General features: G+C 34.7%; 4 protein-coding genes across 16 annotated transcripts in view; 1 reads left to right on the top strand and 3 right to left on the bottom strand.

The window, feature by feature from the left end:
* The window catches only part of sky (GTPase-activating protein skywalker), a 54654-nt gene extending 49596 nt beyond the window's left edge, over positions 1 to 5058 (top strand). For 3 of the 13 annotated variants that reach the window (XM_018001967.2, XM_089465573.1, XM_089465572.1), the window contains 7 exons: positions 6 to 334; positions 811 to 982; positions 1470 to 1499; positions 2550 to 2636; positions 4115 to 4273; positions 4341 to 4561; positions 4780 to 5058. In XM_018001967.2, the coding sequence (XP_017857456.1) occupies positions 6 to 334; positions 811 to 982; positions 1470 to 1499; positions 2550 to 2636; positions 4115 to 4273; positions 4341 to 4561; positions 4780 to 4921 (1140 nt within the window). In that variant the 3' untranslated portion in view covers positions 4922 to 5058. Of the gene's footprint in view, positions 1 to 5; positions 335 to 810; positions 983 to 1469; positions 1500 to 2549; positions 2637 to 3182; positions 3240 to 4114; positions 4274 to 4340; positions 4562 to 4779 lie in introns of all 13 variants that reach the window. The other 10 variants (XM_089465575.1, XM_089465574.1, XM_018001957.2 and 7 more) reach the window with 6 other exon arrangements.
* Positions 5059 to 7398: 2340 nt separating this feature from the next.
* On the bottom strand, positions 7399 to 9482 carry LOC108610119 (UPAR/Ly6 domain-containing protein bero). The gene is made up of 3 exons (XM_018001979.2): positions 9197 to 9482; positions 8921 to 9097; positions 7399 to 7896 (listed from the first exon to the last, which is right to left on the bottom strand). The coding sequence occupies exons 1-3, from the start codon at positions 9252 to 9254 to the stop codon at positions 7685 to 7687; spliced, it is 447 nt and encodes a 148-aa protein (XP_017857468.1). The 5' UTR covers positions 9255 to 9482; the 3' UTR covers positions 7399 to 7684.
* A 319-nt stretch (positions 9483 to 9801) lies between these two features.
* On the bottom strand, positions 9802 to 11910 carry LOC108610124 (UPAR/Ly6 domain-containing protein CG9338). The gene is made up of 3 exons (XM_018001985.2): positions 11308 to 11910; positions 11045 to 11218; positions 9802 to 10157 (listed from the first exon to the last, which is right to left on the bottom strand). Exons 1-3 carry the CDS (start codon positions 11354 to 11356, stop codon positions 9919 to 9921), a joined length of 462 nt encoding a protein of 153 aa, XP_017857474.1. The 5' UTR covers positions 11357 to 11910; the 3' UTR covers positions 9802 to 9918.
* A 1135-nt stretch (positions 11911 to 13045) lies between these two features.
* Positions 13046 to 15561, bottom strand: LOC108610125 (UPAR/Ly6 domain-containing protein bero-like). The gene is made up of 3 exons (XM_018001986.2): positions 15394 to 15561; positions 15161 to 15337; positions 13046 to 13417 (listed from the first exon to the last, which is right to left on the bottom strand). The coding sequence occupies exons 1-3, from the start codon at positions 15452 to 15454 to the stop codon at positions 13209 to 13211; spliced, it is 447 nt and encodes a 148-aa protein (XP_017857475.1). The 5' UTR covers positions 15455 to 15561; the 3' UTR covers positions 13046 to 13208.
* Positions 15562 to 17556: the final 1995 nt, after the last annotated feature.

Here is a 17556-nt window from a genome sequence, read left to right as displayed (position 1 = left end):
TATAGAAAAGTGCCATTGCGTATTTCCAACGCATCTGTCCCGGCCAGAAGCTGGAGCGAGTATTCATGGACTGGTGCTGGTGGATATTAGCTGGTCTACCCTTTCAGCATTTGGTGCGAATTATGGATTGCTATTTTCATGAGGGCATTAAGGTGCTCTATCGCGTCGCCCTGGTCATACTCAATCTCTTTCACAAGGAATGCCAGTCGAACAACGAATGGAGTCCGGATAATATTAAAAACGACATTGGCAATGCGCTCATCAAGTTCTGCAAAAAGATACCAGTATCGCCGGCGAAGCTGCTCCATGCCGCTTTTAGTATTAGGGGACTCAGGTAAGGGGACTTAGGCTATCGGAATAGAAAGAGAGATAGAATAGGAGCATTATGTAAATCACAACTGAAGAAATTATATTAAGAATTTTCATAATATAACATATGAAACAGATATCAATTAAAAGTCTGTATTAATTTGATATGCCTACAATTAATGTAATCATCTATATGCACATATCATATATTATATGCAAGTTTAATACTCTGATTCATTTAGCTTAAGTGCAATAATAATATGGTATCAAAATCAGAGGAGGGAACCCGAAATCAGGTCTTAATACATTTAAAATATTTATAGCAAAGTTTTTAAACATAATACAAAAATGATGTAACATTAAATAATGATATAGTCTACTAAATTAAAAGTCTCAAGTATTTTGTGATTTGTAATAATGCTATTAGATATATTTAAACTTTTTGTCATGTCCAAATTGTTTCTAATGAGTTTTTTTCTCTCTCCCTTTATCCTTTTACAGTACCCAGTATATTTCTAGAATATTTATCAAGACTGAAATGCTACTAAAAAGCCGATCCGCGCTTAATAGCGGCTCGAAGCAATTAATCAAATCGCGTTCAAGTGATAATCTGCCCACTAGTCAGTCGCAGGTCAACATCCAAATGATGTCACACACATTGACCATACGAGAGGTAGGTAAACGCGAGACCAGCGCAGTCTCAAACAGAACAGCACATACACAAACCCCCCGAATCCACCAGAATCCACTCAGAGCCACACAAACAGCCAGGCAAAGGAAACGTGAATATATATTTTTATATATATAACTACGTTTGCTCCCATATATATAACTCGACTTAACAGTTCTCAAGGGTCTTTGGAGACACACAACAACCCCACCCAACCTTAATTTTGTTCAGACTTTAGTTGAAATTAGGTTCAGGTTCAGTTGGAATATATAAAATGATTACTCTTTATCCACACAGAGCACCGCACACACTTCTATAACTTAACCAGTTAATTATTTAAAAAATCAACTCTATTTAAACTCTATTAATTTATTGTTCTTGTGTTCTTTCAAACCTCGCACAACAACAACAACAACAACACCCACAACAAACAACAACTCAAATATATAAACAAATATTTTAAATGAAACCAATTGAAAAACAAAACTAGAAGCTGCACTCCGAGAGCTGTCGCAATTTGGTATGGGGCCATAAATTATCTCTATTTATATATATAAATATAATGTATATCATATATTTCTATATACTATATGATGATATTGCTGACTGATGTTTCTAAATCTGCTTGTTTTGTTTTTCATAATTAACTAAAAAATTAAGAGTCGCGTCCTTCGCATGTTGCAGCTATTTATGACTAATAATAAAAAAATAAATAAAGCCATGCGCAGGACCTGCCAACAAATTTAATGTTCTTAACGTTTTGTTTGAGTTTTAAACTAATTGGTTAAAGGCAATGTCTTATGCTGATTATCCAATAGATACGAATTAATTTCTAGCGGATTTTCGGCTAAAGGACTTAGCGCTTTAATGTTCAATTATTTTTTGTTGTGTTCTCTGAACTTTTCCTCTTTTGCTACAGTTTTATGAATGTTTACTGCAAAAACTGATTAAAAGAAACTAATTACAATAAAAACTGTGCTTGAGTTTGGTTTCGCTGACATTTTATCAAAGCCTAACAAGCCTAACAACAACACAAACACAAAACAACAACAATAAAATATCTAAAGCTTTTTATCCGTTTCCGTTCCGTTTTAACACAAATTTGCATTTGAAATCTGCTTTATTTTTATAATTTTTTCTTTGAATTTTTATTTTATCGCACTTCCTTTGCACTCCAAAGCCATCCAAAGAATTATAATAAATAAACACATTCAAAAAAAAAAAAAAAAAACAACAGCCACAATACATACCCAATTTTAATGCCATAAATTGACACTCTATATATCAACTTTATAAATAATATAATATATATATAAAAACTGTTATTTCTATTTTTCTTGTATTTTGCGCTGCCTTGGCAAACTTTGAATGAAAAAAAATAAAAAATTAAATCTAAAAAAAAAAAAAATATTTATAAAAAAAAAAAACTGATGTAACAAAAAAAAATTCGTGCGCTTTATCAACATAAAAATTTCATTTCTCTCGAAACTGACATTATATATCATATGCATAAAAATTAAATATATGTATATATATTTAATTGTATATATGTATGCCATTGTGTATATAGGGCGAAAAATCGCCTGGTCATAGAGCTATCGCCATGGGTGTCTATCCCATACACAATCTGAAAAGTCAAGTCTGTAAGAACGAAGATGTAAGTCCAGAGAGCAGTCAAAACGCCATTTGCTAAACCTTTTTTTGCTAGTATATCCCAACGTAAATATATAAAATTTCTTATTTTTTTAAAGTAATATTGTAAAGCAAGATTATCAACATACAACAACAACACCTAAGTCAACGGAATGTTTACGCTTATTGAACTGCACCCACAAGTCTCTCTATCTATCTCTCTCACTCTGTAATTCAACGGTACTTCTTATCGAAGTGCTTCACCTTCCCTTAAAAAATAGTTCACTCTGCATGCTCTCTGATGATGATGTATGCAATGATTGAGTTTTCCCCTTATGTTGGCAATATTTTCTATTAAAGTATTATAGTTAATTGATTTGAGTTTTTGTTTTCTATTTATTTCCTTTAAAATTAAGTCGCTCACAGTCTTTAGCAGCAGAAGGGCCCCGCATCCCGTTTCCTCACCTCCCCCGCCCCAATGAAAACAGTATCCCATGTCAAATTGCAAATCGATCATTCAATTCGAATCGCATCTAATCTTGACATTGCTATATATCATCTTTTTTCATAGCATTTTGGTTTACCGGGCACAACGAATTTCATTAAAACCTGGACGGATAGACAATTTGTAAGCACATCTATCTATTACGAGCCAACATTTTACCAACAAAAAATTCAACCAAAACGTGAAAAACGTGAATGATCCATCCAAAGAAATTCCCATTCCGAATAAATATATATATACATACATATATAAAACAATTACATCTTGTGCCGTTTTATTAGAAAACTTAACAAAAAGTCCTTCCCCACTTAGTGCTAAATCCCAAAAACACTTCTACACACTCTCTCTCTACCCCTCTCTCTCTGTCTGTCTCTTACTTCCTTCCACTCTCTCTAATTGTGTGTTTGTGTGTGTGTGCGTGTGCGTCCCTTGTATTGGTTAACCATGCCTCTCCATTTATAGAGCCTACACAAATCGCAATCGCAATCGCACCTCATTTTGCAGTTTAGCAGGCCGACAGTTTGACAGTCATATTATACAGTTCAACATGCGCTGCTGCTGGCCAACTAAAAAAAAATTACAGAAAATTCAAGCAAAAACATAGCGTATTCGTTTTCGTATTTAAATTAGTAATTTCATTTGTTTTCGTTTTGTATAACTCATGTATTAACTTGGCTTTTAGTTTATCTATTTCTTTATGGCCTTTTAGTTAAAATGTTTTAGTCCCAATTGCTGTCGCTCTTGCTCTCTTGCTGTCAACCCGTTTACCTCTCTGTATCTGCCACACGCCCCGCCTAATTTTGTTATTTGTGTGTGTTTACATATTATATAGAGTATAAATAATTATTTTAACTGTTTTAAACATTGGCTATTGCTACCTTTTTTATAGTTAATTGTAGCTAACTTTTTGCCTAGTAATATATCTCCGCTAATTCCCAAAAAATGGTTTTGCTTAATTTGAATGTCTCATTAATGAATTTTGTTATTCCTTCTGACAGCTGTTCACGCTGTGGTCCTGGCTGCCCGTGCGAATCACCATGTACCAACCCGTGCTGCTCTATACCACCGAGGAGCACGGCTGCTCCCTGACCACCTTCTACGTGCGCGTCGAGCAGCATGAGCCCACGCTGTTGATGATCAAAACGTGCAATAATGAAGTAAGTTAATGTGTAATTATGATGTCATTATTGTGCTCTTCTAAATCAATTTCAATTTTGTGTTTAGGTATTTGGCGCCTACTGCTCCTCGCGCTGGTTCGAGCGCAACGTCAAAGATGACAAGGGCCAGAGGCAGGCCTACTTTGGCACCGGCGAAACCTTCCTCTTCTCTCTGTATCCCGAGCGTGCCAAATACCCCTGGGTGGGCATCGAGGGCGACCGCGATTTGGGCCATAGCTCAGAACTCTTTATGGCAGCCGATTCCAAAATGATAACAATTGGCGGCGGGTGAGTTAAAGTCTATATATATAACTATATAATGTAATGTTCTAAAAAAGAACTGTAAATGTTTTGTTAAGCTACTACAAACATTATGTTGCGTTTGAATTAGCCAGTGAGCTCTGTTTCGGAATTAAACAGACAATTATATTTCATTTTATTAAATTTTTTTTAATTTTTTGTGAAATTATAAAACAATTATTGATTTTTGCTTTTGATGCTTGCAGCGAGGGCCAAGCTATTTGGATGGACGAGAATATACGATTTGGCAAGACAGACGGCTGCAAGACCTTCAACAATCCCCCGCTTTGTCCATCGGGCGACTTCGAGATACGCGTACTGGAGGTGTACGGCTTTGTGGGCGTTTAAGGTCATTAGGGCCGCATGGACCCAACTCTCAAAACCGAAACCAAATTGCCCGCCGATGTTCAAGTGCTCAGCGTTAAAAGAAACCCGCAGCTATGCTCCTCTCAGACCTATTCATCCGCACCTATTCACGCACGCACACATACACACACAAACAGATACACAGACGCAAGCAACGTAAACGCTTGTGCTTCCGGCTTTTGCGGAAATATTAGGCAGAAGCCGAGAAGAAGATAGAAAGATGATGATGCACAAGCAGACGAAGAAGATTTGTGTAAACATTTAAGAAAGTTTATTTATAAATATGTATCTAAAACAAAACAAAAAAAAAAAGGCAACACTCGTTGTCGTCATTATCGTTGTAATGTTAAATGTTTAAAACCCATTGCGGGAATGCAAAACAAACAAATTATATATTATATAATGGAAATACTCTGTGAGTTAATGTTTCAAAACGCAAAAGCTTTGAAATTATATACATATATACGATAGTTGTTATTCATAAACAAAAGAAACTATATTATAATATATATATTTCTATATATACATATGTATATCTAAATGTAAATCGTAAAACGTAAACCTATTTCTATATACAAACTTTAAAAAGCAGACAACACACAAAATATATTCCTTAAATGAAAAGAAAGTGAAAATCTAAAAAAAAAAAACAGTAAAAAGAAAAAAAAATGCAAATCAAAATTTCTTGTTAAATTTGTCTGCACACTTTTGATTAATATTACGATTATTGTAACTTGTATTCTTATTATTAATATTTTTCTGCTTTCTGTAAACCAAATTTACTGACTTGACTGAATTCGTTATAAATGTTATTAATAATATTATTACATATGTGTATAAATTATATACTTTGTAAATTGCATTGGAAACTTTTTTATTTTCTTACCATATTACATAACTATCTATGTGTACCATGTTAAATCCTCATGTTAACCGGAAATCGCCGCATGAATTCAAAGCAAAAAAGCAAACACATAACTTGCTGTGCAGTGTAATAGTTAAATAGAAATCTAATAGACATGCTATAGCTACGATTAGAAGCCACACTTAAGCTATTTGGGCGTGCAAGGCGGAGGCAGATAGAGTGGGCCATGGGGTTGCTTGGGCAAGGGTTGGGGGTGTGCACACATGTCGCATATTGATCTCATTTATGATCCGTATCCAAAGCTTACAACAAATTCAATGTTTTTTTACGATTCATTCCATTTGTGCATTGCTCAAATTATACTTGATTTTTGTTTTGTTTTTGTTTTTGCAGACAACAAGTTTTGAATTGTTTTATTTTATTCTTTTAATTGCGACAATTTTTTATCATTTCTTTCCATTTTTCTAGTCAGAGAAAAGAGAAAATTGTTGAAAACATGCTGTGCACAATATTCGTTCTGCTTTGTTTCTTATTGGCGTTTAAGCACGCCCATTTTAGCGACTGCTCCTTGCACTACTCAAGCGAATTGTTACAATCACAACGAATACAAAAAAAAAAAATAAAATAAATAAAATAAAAAATTATATAGAAATATGTAATCAATAATTAAAACGATATACTTGTATGTAAGTTATGCCAAAAACATAGACAAGTTTCGATTTTGCTGCTGTAGTTGCGCCGACTCAAAAACTCTATGCGCCACTCAATTTCCGATCGCATAGATCAAAACTCCACAAACAAATGACTCAAGACACATTTCGGAGCTGGTACTCCAAATAAATACCCGAAACACACAACTCACCCACACACACACACACACAAAGGCAAGGCGTGACAGTAAAATTTTTTGGCATAAACGAAAATATAACAAAACTAATATAAATATATATGTATTTTATAATTTTTAGTTTTTGTTAATTAAACTCTCTGTGTTGTTGAAAGAATATTGTGTATGTATGTAAGCAGCATTATACCCATAATAGCCTAGTTGAAACGTTTGATCAACTCAAAAAAAATAAGAAAAAATATATATAAAATATATTTGTTACTTGTTTCTGCGCTGTTGATAAAAGATTTTTAATTTACTCGGTTGACTATTCATACAACAAGGAATGCTCCGACGCGACGATCGTTGGGCTGAGGCTAAGGCTGAGAGATGGAGGCGATTGCGGGTGCGCTCATTTATATGAACAGTATTTGGCAAAGGGCAACAAACAGTCAACTAATTCATTATATTTTGTACATACAATTGTTCACATTGTTTTTCTATATATATGTATACAAATATATATAAATATAAATTTATATGAATTGTTCTCTATGTGTAGTCGTTGTTAGGTTTCGATGAATTAAATTGTACAATAACCAACCACTATATAGTGGCATCTAAGTGTGTTATATATATATATACGAACTCAACTGACGTTATATTATGCAAAACTAAAATATATAATAATAAATAATAATACATACCTACATATATAAAGATATATACATGCATATGTGACGTTTGCTAATTGAATTAAAGATCGTATTGTTTTCTCTTTCTTTTATTTTTATTATTTTTTTATTTTATGAATTACAAACAATTACACACACATATAGTAATAAACGAATAAAATGGAAAAAATATGCCCAATTATATATTACATGTTTAAAATAAAATGATATATATAAATATTATTATTATTATATATAAAGTGTATGTTAAATCATTTTAGTGGATGTATAAAAAGAAAAACAATAAAAACAAAACAAATAAATCAAAAATCGATTTTTTTTTTTTTTGTAATTTTAAGAATTTGCTCTGAGATTCGCAATTACAGGTTAAATATGTATATTAGTGCCAGCATAGCTGCCAGCACTAAATTGTGGGCGTGTACGCAACGTGAGCTCAGATTACAATAATCCTTATGGCAGAACACACAGCCCAGGAAGCTGAGGTGCGGCATCACCGGATCCGGCTTCTCGTCGCATACAGATAAATCGCCAAAAATGCAGGAACGACGCACAAACAGTGTTTCACCAGGTGCTGCAAGCAAACATGAAGACCAGCCACACATTAATTCAGACACGAAGTTATTAAGTAAACACAAACTAAATTATATTTCTCCATTCACTTCCCGTTTGCCAATGTAATTTGCGAATTTTTAATCAACTATTGCGCACATGTATTGCAAAAAAAAAAGAAATGATCTAGTATTTCAGTTTACAAATGCGCGTCAAATTTGATAGCGAGCCAAAAATCTGAATGTACCAAATGAGGTGAGCGAAAGAATTACAGTTGAGGCTATATATAGCTGATAGTTATTAGAAGTCTATATTTACTATTACTAAAACTGGAAATATTGAAATAACTGCTGCATAACTATGACTTTGACTGTTCATATATGATATATGATACAATATATCTCATACACATTGAGCAGTTATAAATGAGACTAAATCTAGATAGTGATAAACTCTCTGACTATTTAAGTTGTATGGGTATGAAGAGCTAGACTGTATTAATATGTAAATATATGGATTTTATATTTCATAATATTTCATACAATTCAACTACATAGATCTTAAAATTTGTCAACCTTCTAGCACTTTATCGAAATATCGAGAACAGTCATCTAATTTATATTCTTAGCGTTTCAAAAAGTTCTACATTTCTCGATTTCTTAAATATGTAGCTAATATATCTCGTGAGTCTGTTTAATAATGACAGATCTCTATCTGTCTAACTACAATTCATGACAGTTCAAGCTGTCCTTATACATATATGGTATTTAAATATCTCAGTCAGTTTAGGCATATGCATACCTAAATTGAATATATCTTACAATTTATGCTGCCACAGCTTTTTATATAGACTTACATATGTATATACATTTTAGGATTTTTTAGCCTATACCTTATATTTCTCACATTTTATGCTATTTTTTATTCGACTCATTGAGGCTGGTCTAGTTTGCACACCTATTAATACATCTTTTGCTCTTTAACCTTTGCCAGCATCTTTTGTTTAGCTTCTATTACCGAGAATATTTCCCATATATCGTACTCACCGTCACTATAGTATTTGGTCAGGCACGCCGTTTCGGGTCTTTGTAAATAGAAAGCACTCAAATGTTCCGGCAGCTCCATGGAATCGCAGTCTGTTTTGGCAATGTCATCTGGCTGGAAATTATCGCCACAATTCGAATCGTTGACGGAATCGCATTCGTAGCAGCTAACGGCCAGAGCTGTGAAACGTGTGTGCGTGTTTATTTTTTTTCTTCTCTTTTTTTTTGCGTGTGTTTAGTATGTGTGTCAACAATGTATGACACGTTCGATGCGCTCACCTGTGGCCGATAGCGATGCGAGCAGCAGCCCCAGCGTCAACGCCCAATGCCCCAACATAACCAGCGGCTTGTGTGTTTTTGCGGGGGCACGGGTGTGTGTGTGTATGTGTGTGTGTGGGTTTCGCGCACAGGTACGAATACAGATGATGGATAGTTTGTTTCGGTGTGTTAAATGAGTGCACAGATTGGGCCCCGTTGATCGCGCCGGAGCGTCACATGGCCGAACCAACCGGACGAGCTGCACACACGAGACTGAGCCAACGCCAATCGCATTCTGAATGATGAGTTTTGTATTCATTCTTTTTGCGTTATTTTCTTTCTCGTCTTTTTTTCCATATAACACATTTGCTTTTCATTTGCCTGACCGCGTCTAGTACTGGCCACACACACACACACCTACACACACATACATGGAAATGGTATGAACGGCATTTTGATAGCCGAAAATAAATGTCCGTTGACATGAAACATGAAATGGAGCAAAATACACGGCGCTATTGTGTGTGCGCTTGTGTGAGTGTGCGCTTGTGTGTGTGTGTGTGCCTTTGCTGATGCCGCACTCGCCGTTTGCCCCCTAAGTTCATTGCGGCGCACAAATAAACAAATTTGCTTTATTCTACATTAATTTAGATTTTATTAGCTGGCCTTTAGAGCTTTCTCGCTCTCTTGGCCATGGCCATTCACAACAACAACAACTTAATGTCTAATGCCTCAAATATGCCTCATACATCCCGCTGGCCAGCGCGCAGCCACTGCGCTGCCACAATGAACAGCGCCAGCGCCGGCAGCTTCCACACATCCAGCTCGGGCTGAGTTGCGCCATTGCAGAAGTTCTCATTGTTGCAGACGTGGCAGCTGGCATTCTGCACGGATGTCAGCGTAGGGTCCAGCTTGCAGCCAATCTCCGTTTCGTTCACCTCCCCGAAGTAGCAGGCCCGGACGACCTTCTTGACGCCATTTTCTGTGTGCGGTTCAGAAAGCAAACAACAGTTAAGTGAAACTAGTTTTACGGCATACTTTTAGGAGCTGTGCTAAAATAAACAAGCCTAAACGGTGTGTGTCTTGTGTGGGATAACTTACTTACACTATGTTGGCATTAATTGACAAGCTTATTGCATTTACCTAGAGAGTAGATTTAATGGATGAACTGAGTGAACAGTGGGTGTGCTATTATCTATGATATATTCATACTCTCCATATAAAATTGTTCTCATTTTGTTATATTGATTTACGCGCGATATTAGAGATTGGTCTTCTTACATTTAAAATATATATATATATATATAATTAAATATATTTTTGAAAATTTGTATAGTTCTTTTATTAATGAAAAAATAAGAAATTCAAAAGCATTTGCTTCCTATTTATTTAAGATAACAAATAACGAAAAAACAAAGAAATAAATAGGTAAATACGTTAAAAATGAGAAAATTCATGGTTATATAATACACAATATTGTAGAATCAAGCAAGTACGAAAATTTGATAGAATATTTAAAAGTGTTTAAACAGTGTATATATTCATGTTCATTCATAATTCATTTATGAATTTGTACTACACAAATTTTGAATGTTCTTAACAACAAATCGGAACTGATATTTTCAAAAATATGTTTATTATAATCACATATTGGAATCAGTACTTCATATGCCCATTGATAAATTTATAGAGCAGCGCTTTCATACAAATAGAAAATAGTTGGCAGCGATATAATGAACGCCCACAATAAACTGTTGAAGGACATGTTTTTAGGTCAAGCTATGAAGTAGTGGCGCACGCTTTCCTTTTGAGTTTTATTCATAGTTTGCGGTCATGCGATGTGGTTCGGCGTGGTTGGAAAATACTTACCGCGAAAAACGCGCTTCACGCAGGCCGTGGCGTTCTTGTTGGACAGTTCGTTTTCCAAAAAACGGGGCGGGGCAATGAAGGCGCAATCGTACTTGAAATGATTCTCGATTTCGAAATTCTCGCCGCAGTTCGCCTCGTAAACGGACTCGCATGAGTAGCATCTGATGGCGTAAGCTGTTGGCATTGAATATATAAAGATATATGTATATATACATATATATTCTCGATTTATATGTCTAGAGACACATGGGTCAAGTGCGAACCTGTGGCCAGCAGCGTGAGCAGGGCGCTCAAGCTAAGTAAATACTGCATTTAAACTGCTGTTTTCGCGTTCAAGTCAAACAAAGGAAAACTTAAAATACTTTCCCAGCTATATGACTGTAAACAGTTTGCATGGATCTATGGAATTTATTGCTGAAAATATCAAATATATATGTCTATATATATTTATATTTATTTTAATTGCCGCATTGGCATTTCGTGTTTTATGGAAAATTTCTTGTATTGGATTTCTTGTTGTTTGTACTTTTCTTTTATTTATAAATCTTTCACTCAGAACGAAACGAATTATTTGGTTTGAAAGTGTTTGTTGTATATGATTCTATAAATTACTCGTGTTGTTACACATTTCTTATATTTGTATTATATTTTTTTGTGAATTTGTATGCACGGTAAACACGCGTCATTCTATATTTTGCCACAATTTCCACACCGATGTCTAACAACAGTCGCCCGTCTCTACACGATTTTAATGTTGTTGTTGTTATTGTTGTTTCAGAGATTTTCCGGTATGTTCTGTTTATAAAACAGCAGAAAACGCCTCAGCCATCCGTCAGTCGACGGCCACGTTCGAAACTAAACTGAGAAATGCCAAAAGCATTTCCAAATTCCACTTCTGGGCTCTCACTCTGCGCCTCTCTCTCCACTTCTCACACTTGCTCTCAGCGGTTCCTTTCTACAGTCTGGGCAACCACCTATTGAAATTGTCTAATTTTAATGAATTTCCCCCCAGACGCAAAAGAATATATATGTATATTCTATCTAGAATTTATAGCACGCATATGGAGAAAGAGGAAAAAACGTTTTCATTTAGCTCTTTGCCCCTTTTATTTAATATCAGCAAAGAGAGCTAACCAAGTTGCCAAAGAGCACAACCAACTCGACAACTTATATGCGTGTGAGTGTGTGTGTGTGCGTGTGTTGGTATTATGCATGGGGGAGTGTTTGCAGACGCTTTAATTATGGCCTTGCACGGAAGGACAGCTTTCACTGGAGACACATTGTCAATACATTTCCCTTAATGATGAGAGTGTCGATGCCAGGACGTGTTTTGTAGATAAACGATTTTATGACTGAACAGCAATTAAATTTGAATTGCAGAATAGCTCTAAATTGATTTGCATATATAGATACCCATACATACATGTATAAGCAAAAGCTATCTAAGATTGTAGTGCAAGTCTGTGTGAGTCTTGCTGCATATTCAATTTTATCTACCTATTTCTATAGTTTGAGTAATAAATACCAGAAAGCTTTGAATGTCGATAAGTGATTTCAAAAAGTGAGTATTCCTGTTATCTCTGCAGCGATCGGCTTTTGAGAGAAATTTTAATGCAAATTTTGGTGAAGTAAGTGGCGAACAGAAATGATAAGTAGGGGGCAAAATGTTCGTTAGCAGTACAAGAATAGTGTACTGTTACTCTACTGTTATTTAACAGAGTAATAACTTTATTCTGTTCATTAACATTTTACCATTGTCATTCTGCTACTCATTTCTGTTCGCCTGGTACTTTTGAAAATAGCCTCCTTAAGTTATGCAGCTATGTTTTGTAACTGTTGATTTTTTCCTATTCGCCAAGTTAATTTGCTAATCCATAATTCGTTCATATGGACCGAAAGGCAGACATTGCACAGAACTAATATACTCATTTCACTTTTGTAAATGAGTATAACAACGTTGGTCTTTTAATCAAAATACCTTTTGATAGAAAACCGGGTAAATTGAATTGGGTAAAAATGTATTCATGTTGTCAATAAAATTTGAATTATTGAATATTTTTGTTTTTTACATAAAAAAGATATGCAATTTTGATAATACATAAGTTACATATAAAATGTTTATGATTTTAAATTACGAACTGCAGTTGAGGACTCCAGTAACAATTTAGGCCAAGAGGCGAGCCACGCTGAAGAACAACAGAATCGCTCCAGCAATGGGGGTGATGGAGGAGGAGCCGTTGCACTCGTCCTTGGTGCAGACATCGCAGCTCAGCTGCTTGACGAAGGGCAGGGAGGGATCTGCCTGGCAGCCGGTCTGTGTATTGCTGACGTCACCAAAATAGCAGCTGCGCACGATCTGCGGATGGCCGGGCACTAAAAAGGGCGGAAAATTCAGAATGTTAATTAATCTCGAAAATAGAATGAAACAAAAACCGATTTACAAAACTTTGCTAATTTTGATGCATCGTCATCATATTGAAATTTTGTAATGTACAAGCTAACGAATGCTAACCAGACGCGTTGACATCGACATCGTCAGGGTGACGGAGCCTGTTAAGCTTTGTGCTCTTAGTGCTGATTATTTTTCAAGGTCTGTCATTGTTTCAACGTCGATTAACTGTTATTTGAATTTAATTAGCATTACTTGGGGTTTTTTCAGAGCCCTTACCAATTTTGTAAATGGAAACTGAAATAATGCGCAGTTCGCATAGAGCCTTAATGACTACGAAAGCTTAACTAAAATATAGCCGTGACTAATTTATGGATGACAGCCTGACAGCTACTTAATTACACTGCTCGTTTGACAGAACTTGCTCAAGTCAATTGTTGATCCAATTAAGAGAAGTGACGCCTTTGGTGGTTTTTCTTGATTTGGCAATGGGTGTAATTAAATACAAAATGCTTGGGCATACAATTTCGATTTGTAATGCTATTTAAATATTTGCTATTTATATATTTGCTATTTATATATTTGCAAGATGATTATATTTAAAAGCAACAATTTTTTTTTTTTTTTTTCAAATTTAAATTTTATGCCAGATCTTATCATTTTTGATCAAAATATTATTTGAAACCTTAAAAAAATTGGCAACAATATTAAACTCATTGTATTCTTAAAAATGTTGCTAATATAATTTATAATTTATTTTTCCATATTTTTTTACGGATTTTCTATATCTTTAACTTTAACTTTAAACTTCTAACTTTTAATTTCTTTCCAAATATAATATAATATTAATATTTTTAATATTTAATATAATATTTAATATTTTTCCGCTTTTAAGTCTGTGCATAAAATGAGCAAATGATAAATTAGTAATATATATTATTCAAGATTATTCATCTTCAAAAGCAAACAAATATCACAACGCACTCATATACATTTTATAGTTCTGATGTCATTTTTTGTAGCAATAGCTCGCCATCAGAAATGATCTTATTTTTTCTTTGAATAACAAATGAAATTACAATTGACAAACACAACACGAAGAATTTACTTCGATTTGAATTAATTTTTTGACATTTTCAAAATTCAATAACAATATCCAATTCAATGGGTTTAAAGTAGCATAATAAATAATATGGTTTTATACATGCTCATTTCACTGGCGAATTATCCAGCTACAAATTAAAAACCCAAAAAAAAAAAAAAAAAAAAAAAAAAAAAAAAAAAGATTATCGAGCAATTTTGCATGACAAACACGAATGTGCGATAATTGCTTTAAAATGCAAAACAGAAGGCTGAAGCTCAACGGTTCAGATCACACGATCCGCACATTTGTTCCCACATTCTAGCTGAATGGAGGGTTGGGCCTGTTTATATATGTATATATGTAAATAAATATACATATATAAATATAAATTAAGTAAGAACTAGCCCGTAAATGGATATTTTTAATAAAATTATTAACAATTATTCCTTGTGTGATGTGCAATTTGAAAGCTTTTCACAATACCAAATAGCGTATACGCCTCGTCTGTCTAATTGCAAGCCCAAATGACGGACATGGTCGACGCCCACGGGCCTGCTTAGTTCGAGTACGACTAAAACTAATTAAGCTAATTGAATGCGCAACAACTTGAAGTTGATGACATCACGTTGGAGTTGTAACTTACCGCCTTCAATGGACTTCTTCATGCAGCCGGTGGCGTTGCGATTGAAGGGGCCAATCTGCAGGAAACGGGGCGGGGCAATGCGCGAACAGTCCAAGAGCAGATTGGCATCCGCCTCGAACTTCTCACCACACTTGGGAGATGTCACAGATTCGCACTGATAGCACTTGATGGCATAGCCTGTAAATGGAATCTGAAGCAATGTTGCTATACTTTCAGCACCAACTGTTGCATACCCGTGCAGGCAAGGGCGGCCAGGATGGCCAAAGCCAAGACATGACCCACTTTCGAAACCATTCTGAAACACTGGATGGGGTTGTTGATGCGAGCACAAAGTAACCGCTGTAAGTTTTATAGATCTGAACGGCACGGCGACTGGATGGCGTCTGGTGGTTTCTAGCTTGTTTTCTAACTTAGCCAAGCGAACGCGCCTTCGCTTTGCGCTCAAATTGAAAACAAAACAAAAAACTCACTCACATTTTGAGTGGATTTTGTGTGTGTGTGTGTGTGTGTATTTTTTGCACTTTTGAATTGAATTTTGACTTTAGAATTTTTACGCTGACACACAAACATTTAGACAAATGACCGCAATTTTGTTTTTATATGCACAATATAGTTATGTATATACAGCTATATACATACACGTATAAGTGTATTACGAATCGGAGAACTTGTTTCGGGTGATGTCAGACAAATGTTGTCTTTTTTATTTACTTTTCTCTTTTGACTCGATTCACGTGTAAACACAAACAAACACATATACACACATTGTCATTGTTATTTTTATGTTTTTGATAGTAGTATATGGAATTATATAAGTCTGATTTATATCATGTTGCATCTGCATCAGTATGCGGCATCTAATTTGTATGCGATCCATTCAGCATTCAGCATTTCATGCTCGTAGTACAAACGGGTTTAGTTTTCTATTTTGAGTGCTTACGGGGCATTATCACTTAGTTGAGGACTGGAGCATCATCTAAGTCATTTAATTTTAGAGTGAGTTAACTTGAATTATAATTAAATTCTTAATCAGTTTTCGTGCTAATTCTATAACTATGCATCTGCCTTTAGCTGCCGATTGAATTTTATTCAGTTAACTGAATTTATAGATAAGTTTTATATTTAAATTAAATTATACTGAAATTAAGAAGAGTTTTTGCGGACTATATCTGACGATTCAAAAGACAACTTTCCAAGTCAAAATAAATATTATATCATGTGATGTAAATTTTGTATTATTTCTTTTCAGAGTATTTTATCTTCGACTCATCGTATTCATTTTTTGTTTACCTATTCATTTCTGATGCGTAATAAACTGGAGAAAATTACTCAGTAAACAACTCTGAAGCAAAATAAATCTAATTAATTAGTTTTTAATTTGCAAGCATAGCTTTAATTGTAATTGCCATTGCCATGATAATAACAATTATGTGATGCATTAACAATGTAATAAAACTAAGAAAAATGTGTCTTTAGATTAAGTACTATATAGAGTATGTAGTGTACATAATATTGTTAATCCTACAGACTTGATTTGTTTGTTAAGTCTTACATATACATATAAAATACATAATAATGCTGAAAGAAATTTAGTTAATTGAGCTGCAAGTGAAAATATAATGATCCTGTTGGGTTCAAACTGTATTATATTTGTCAAGTAAAACTTTTAATAATAAATATATTTCTATTTGTATTATGATTAATAAATATATTCATTTTTACTACTTCTTTCCTAATTACCTAATTAGTATTATTTTGCGTAATTGCATTCGAATGGAAAATGTATATATTTTACTTAGAGCCCACAGAATTGGTTTAAGTGGTTTTTCCCATGCATCCGTTCAATTTCCATTTCAGCACTTATATGATTTTCCATGCTGCTCAATTGGTTAATTTTTTCAAATTATTCCAAATGAGTTTGGGTTAATTGAGAGGCAGCTCGCTGCAGCTGCTGCAGTTCGAGTAGGAAGTTCCCCTTCTCCATTCCCCACCCCCATCGACGCACACTAGTTTCATATGCAGTTTTTTGACCTCTTCGATGCGTTGCGCATTGTTAAATGAGTTAAATGTGAGCTTAACACTTTGTAAACTCGACTTCGACTTGGCAGCCACGCTCAAATTTAACTCAATTAAACATAATTAATAATGCAGACACACACGCTCACGTACACACATTAACATACCCATACACACCCGCACACACCGTATATAAAGACACAACCTCAGATGAGGGCATTTTGTTGGGCAGTTCATTGCATTGCTTGACCTTTTTGCTCAGTTTAATTGTTAAATTTCTGGGCTCTGAGCCTCTTATAAACATTTTTGATTATGGCTAATTAGAGCTTCCAGGTGTTGGGCTTGGGCGGGGCTGAGCCGTTTGTTTGTTTGTTTTTTTT

The sequence above is a fragment of the Drosophila arizonae genome, chromosome 3, assembly GCF_054131065.1.
Source record: "Drosophila arizonae isolate 15081-1271.41 chromosome 3, UAZ_ARI_1.0, whole genome shotgun sequence".
Taxonomy (NCBI): domain Eukaryota; kingdom Metazoa; phylum Arthropoda; class Insecta; order Diptera; family Drosophilidae; genus Drosophila; species Drosophila arizonae.
Note: the sequence above shows the minus strand (reverse complement) of the source record. Positions and strands in the feature narration are given on the sequence as shown.

Bases quoted from the DNA above. Each gene is read 5' to 3' on its own strand.
- LOC108610124 (XM_018001985.2), bottom strand. From the start codon at position 11,356: ATGCAGTATTTACTTAGCTTGAGCGCCCTGCTCACGCTGCTGGCCACA. The intron at 11,219-11,307 runs GTTCGCACTTGA...CAATGCCAACAG, and splicing joins GCTCACGCTGCTGGCCACAG to CTTACGCCATCAGATGCTAC. The intron at 10,158-11,044 runs GTAAGTATTTTC...AACCGCACACAG, and splicing joins CGTGAAGCGCGTTTTTCGCG to AAAATGGCGTCAAGAAGGTC.
- LOC108610125 (XM_018001986.2), bottom strand. From the start codon at position 15,454: ATGGTTTCGAAAGTGGGTCATGTCTTGGCTTTGGCCATCCTGGCCGCC. The intron at 15,338-15,393 runs GTATGCAACAGT...TTCCATTTACAG, and splicing joins GGCCGCCCTTGCCTGCACGG to GCTATGCCATCAAGTGCTAT. The intron at 13,418-15,160 runs GTAAGTTACAAC...CGCCCTTTTTAG, and splicing joins GAAGAAGTCCATTGAAGGCG to TGCCCGGCCATCCGCAGATC.
- LOC108610119 (XM_018001979.2), bottom strand. From the start codon at position 9,254: ATGTTGGGGCATTGGGCGTTGACGCTGGGGCTGCTGCTCGCATCGCTA. The intron at 9,098-9,196 runs GTGAGCGCATCG...CACGTTTCACAG, and splicing joins CGCATCGCTATCGGCCACAG to CTCTGGCCGTTAGCTGCTAC. The intron at 7,897-8,920 runs GTGAGTACGATA...GTTTGCTTGCAG, and splicing joins GACCAAATACTATAGTGACG to CACCTGGTGAAACACTGTTT.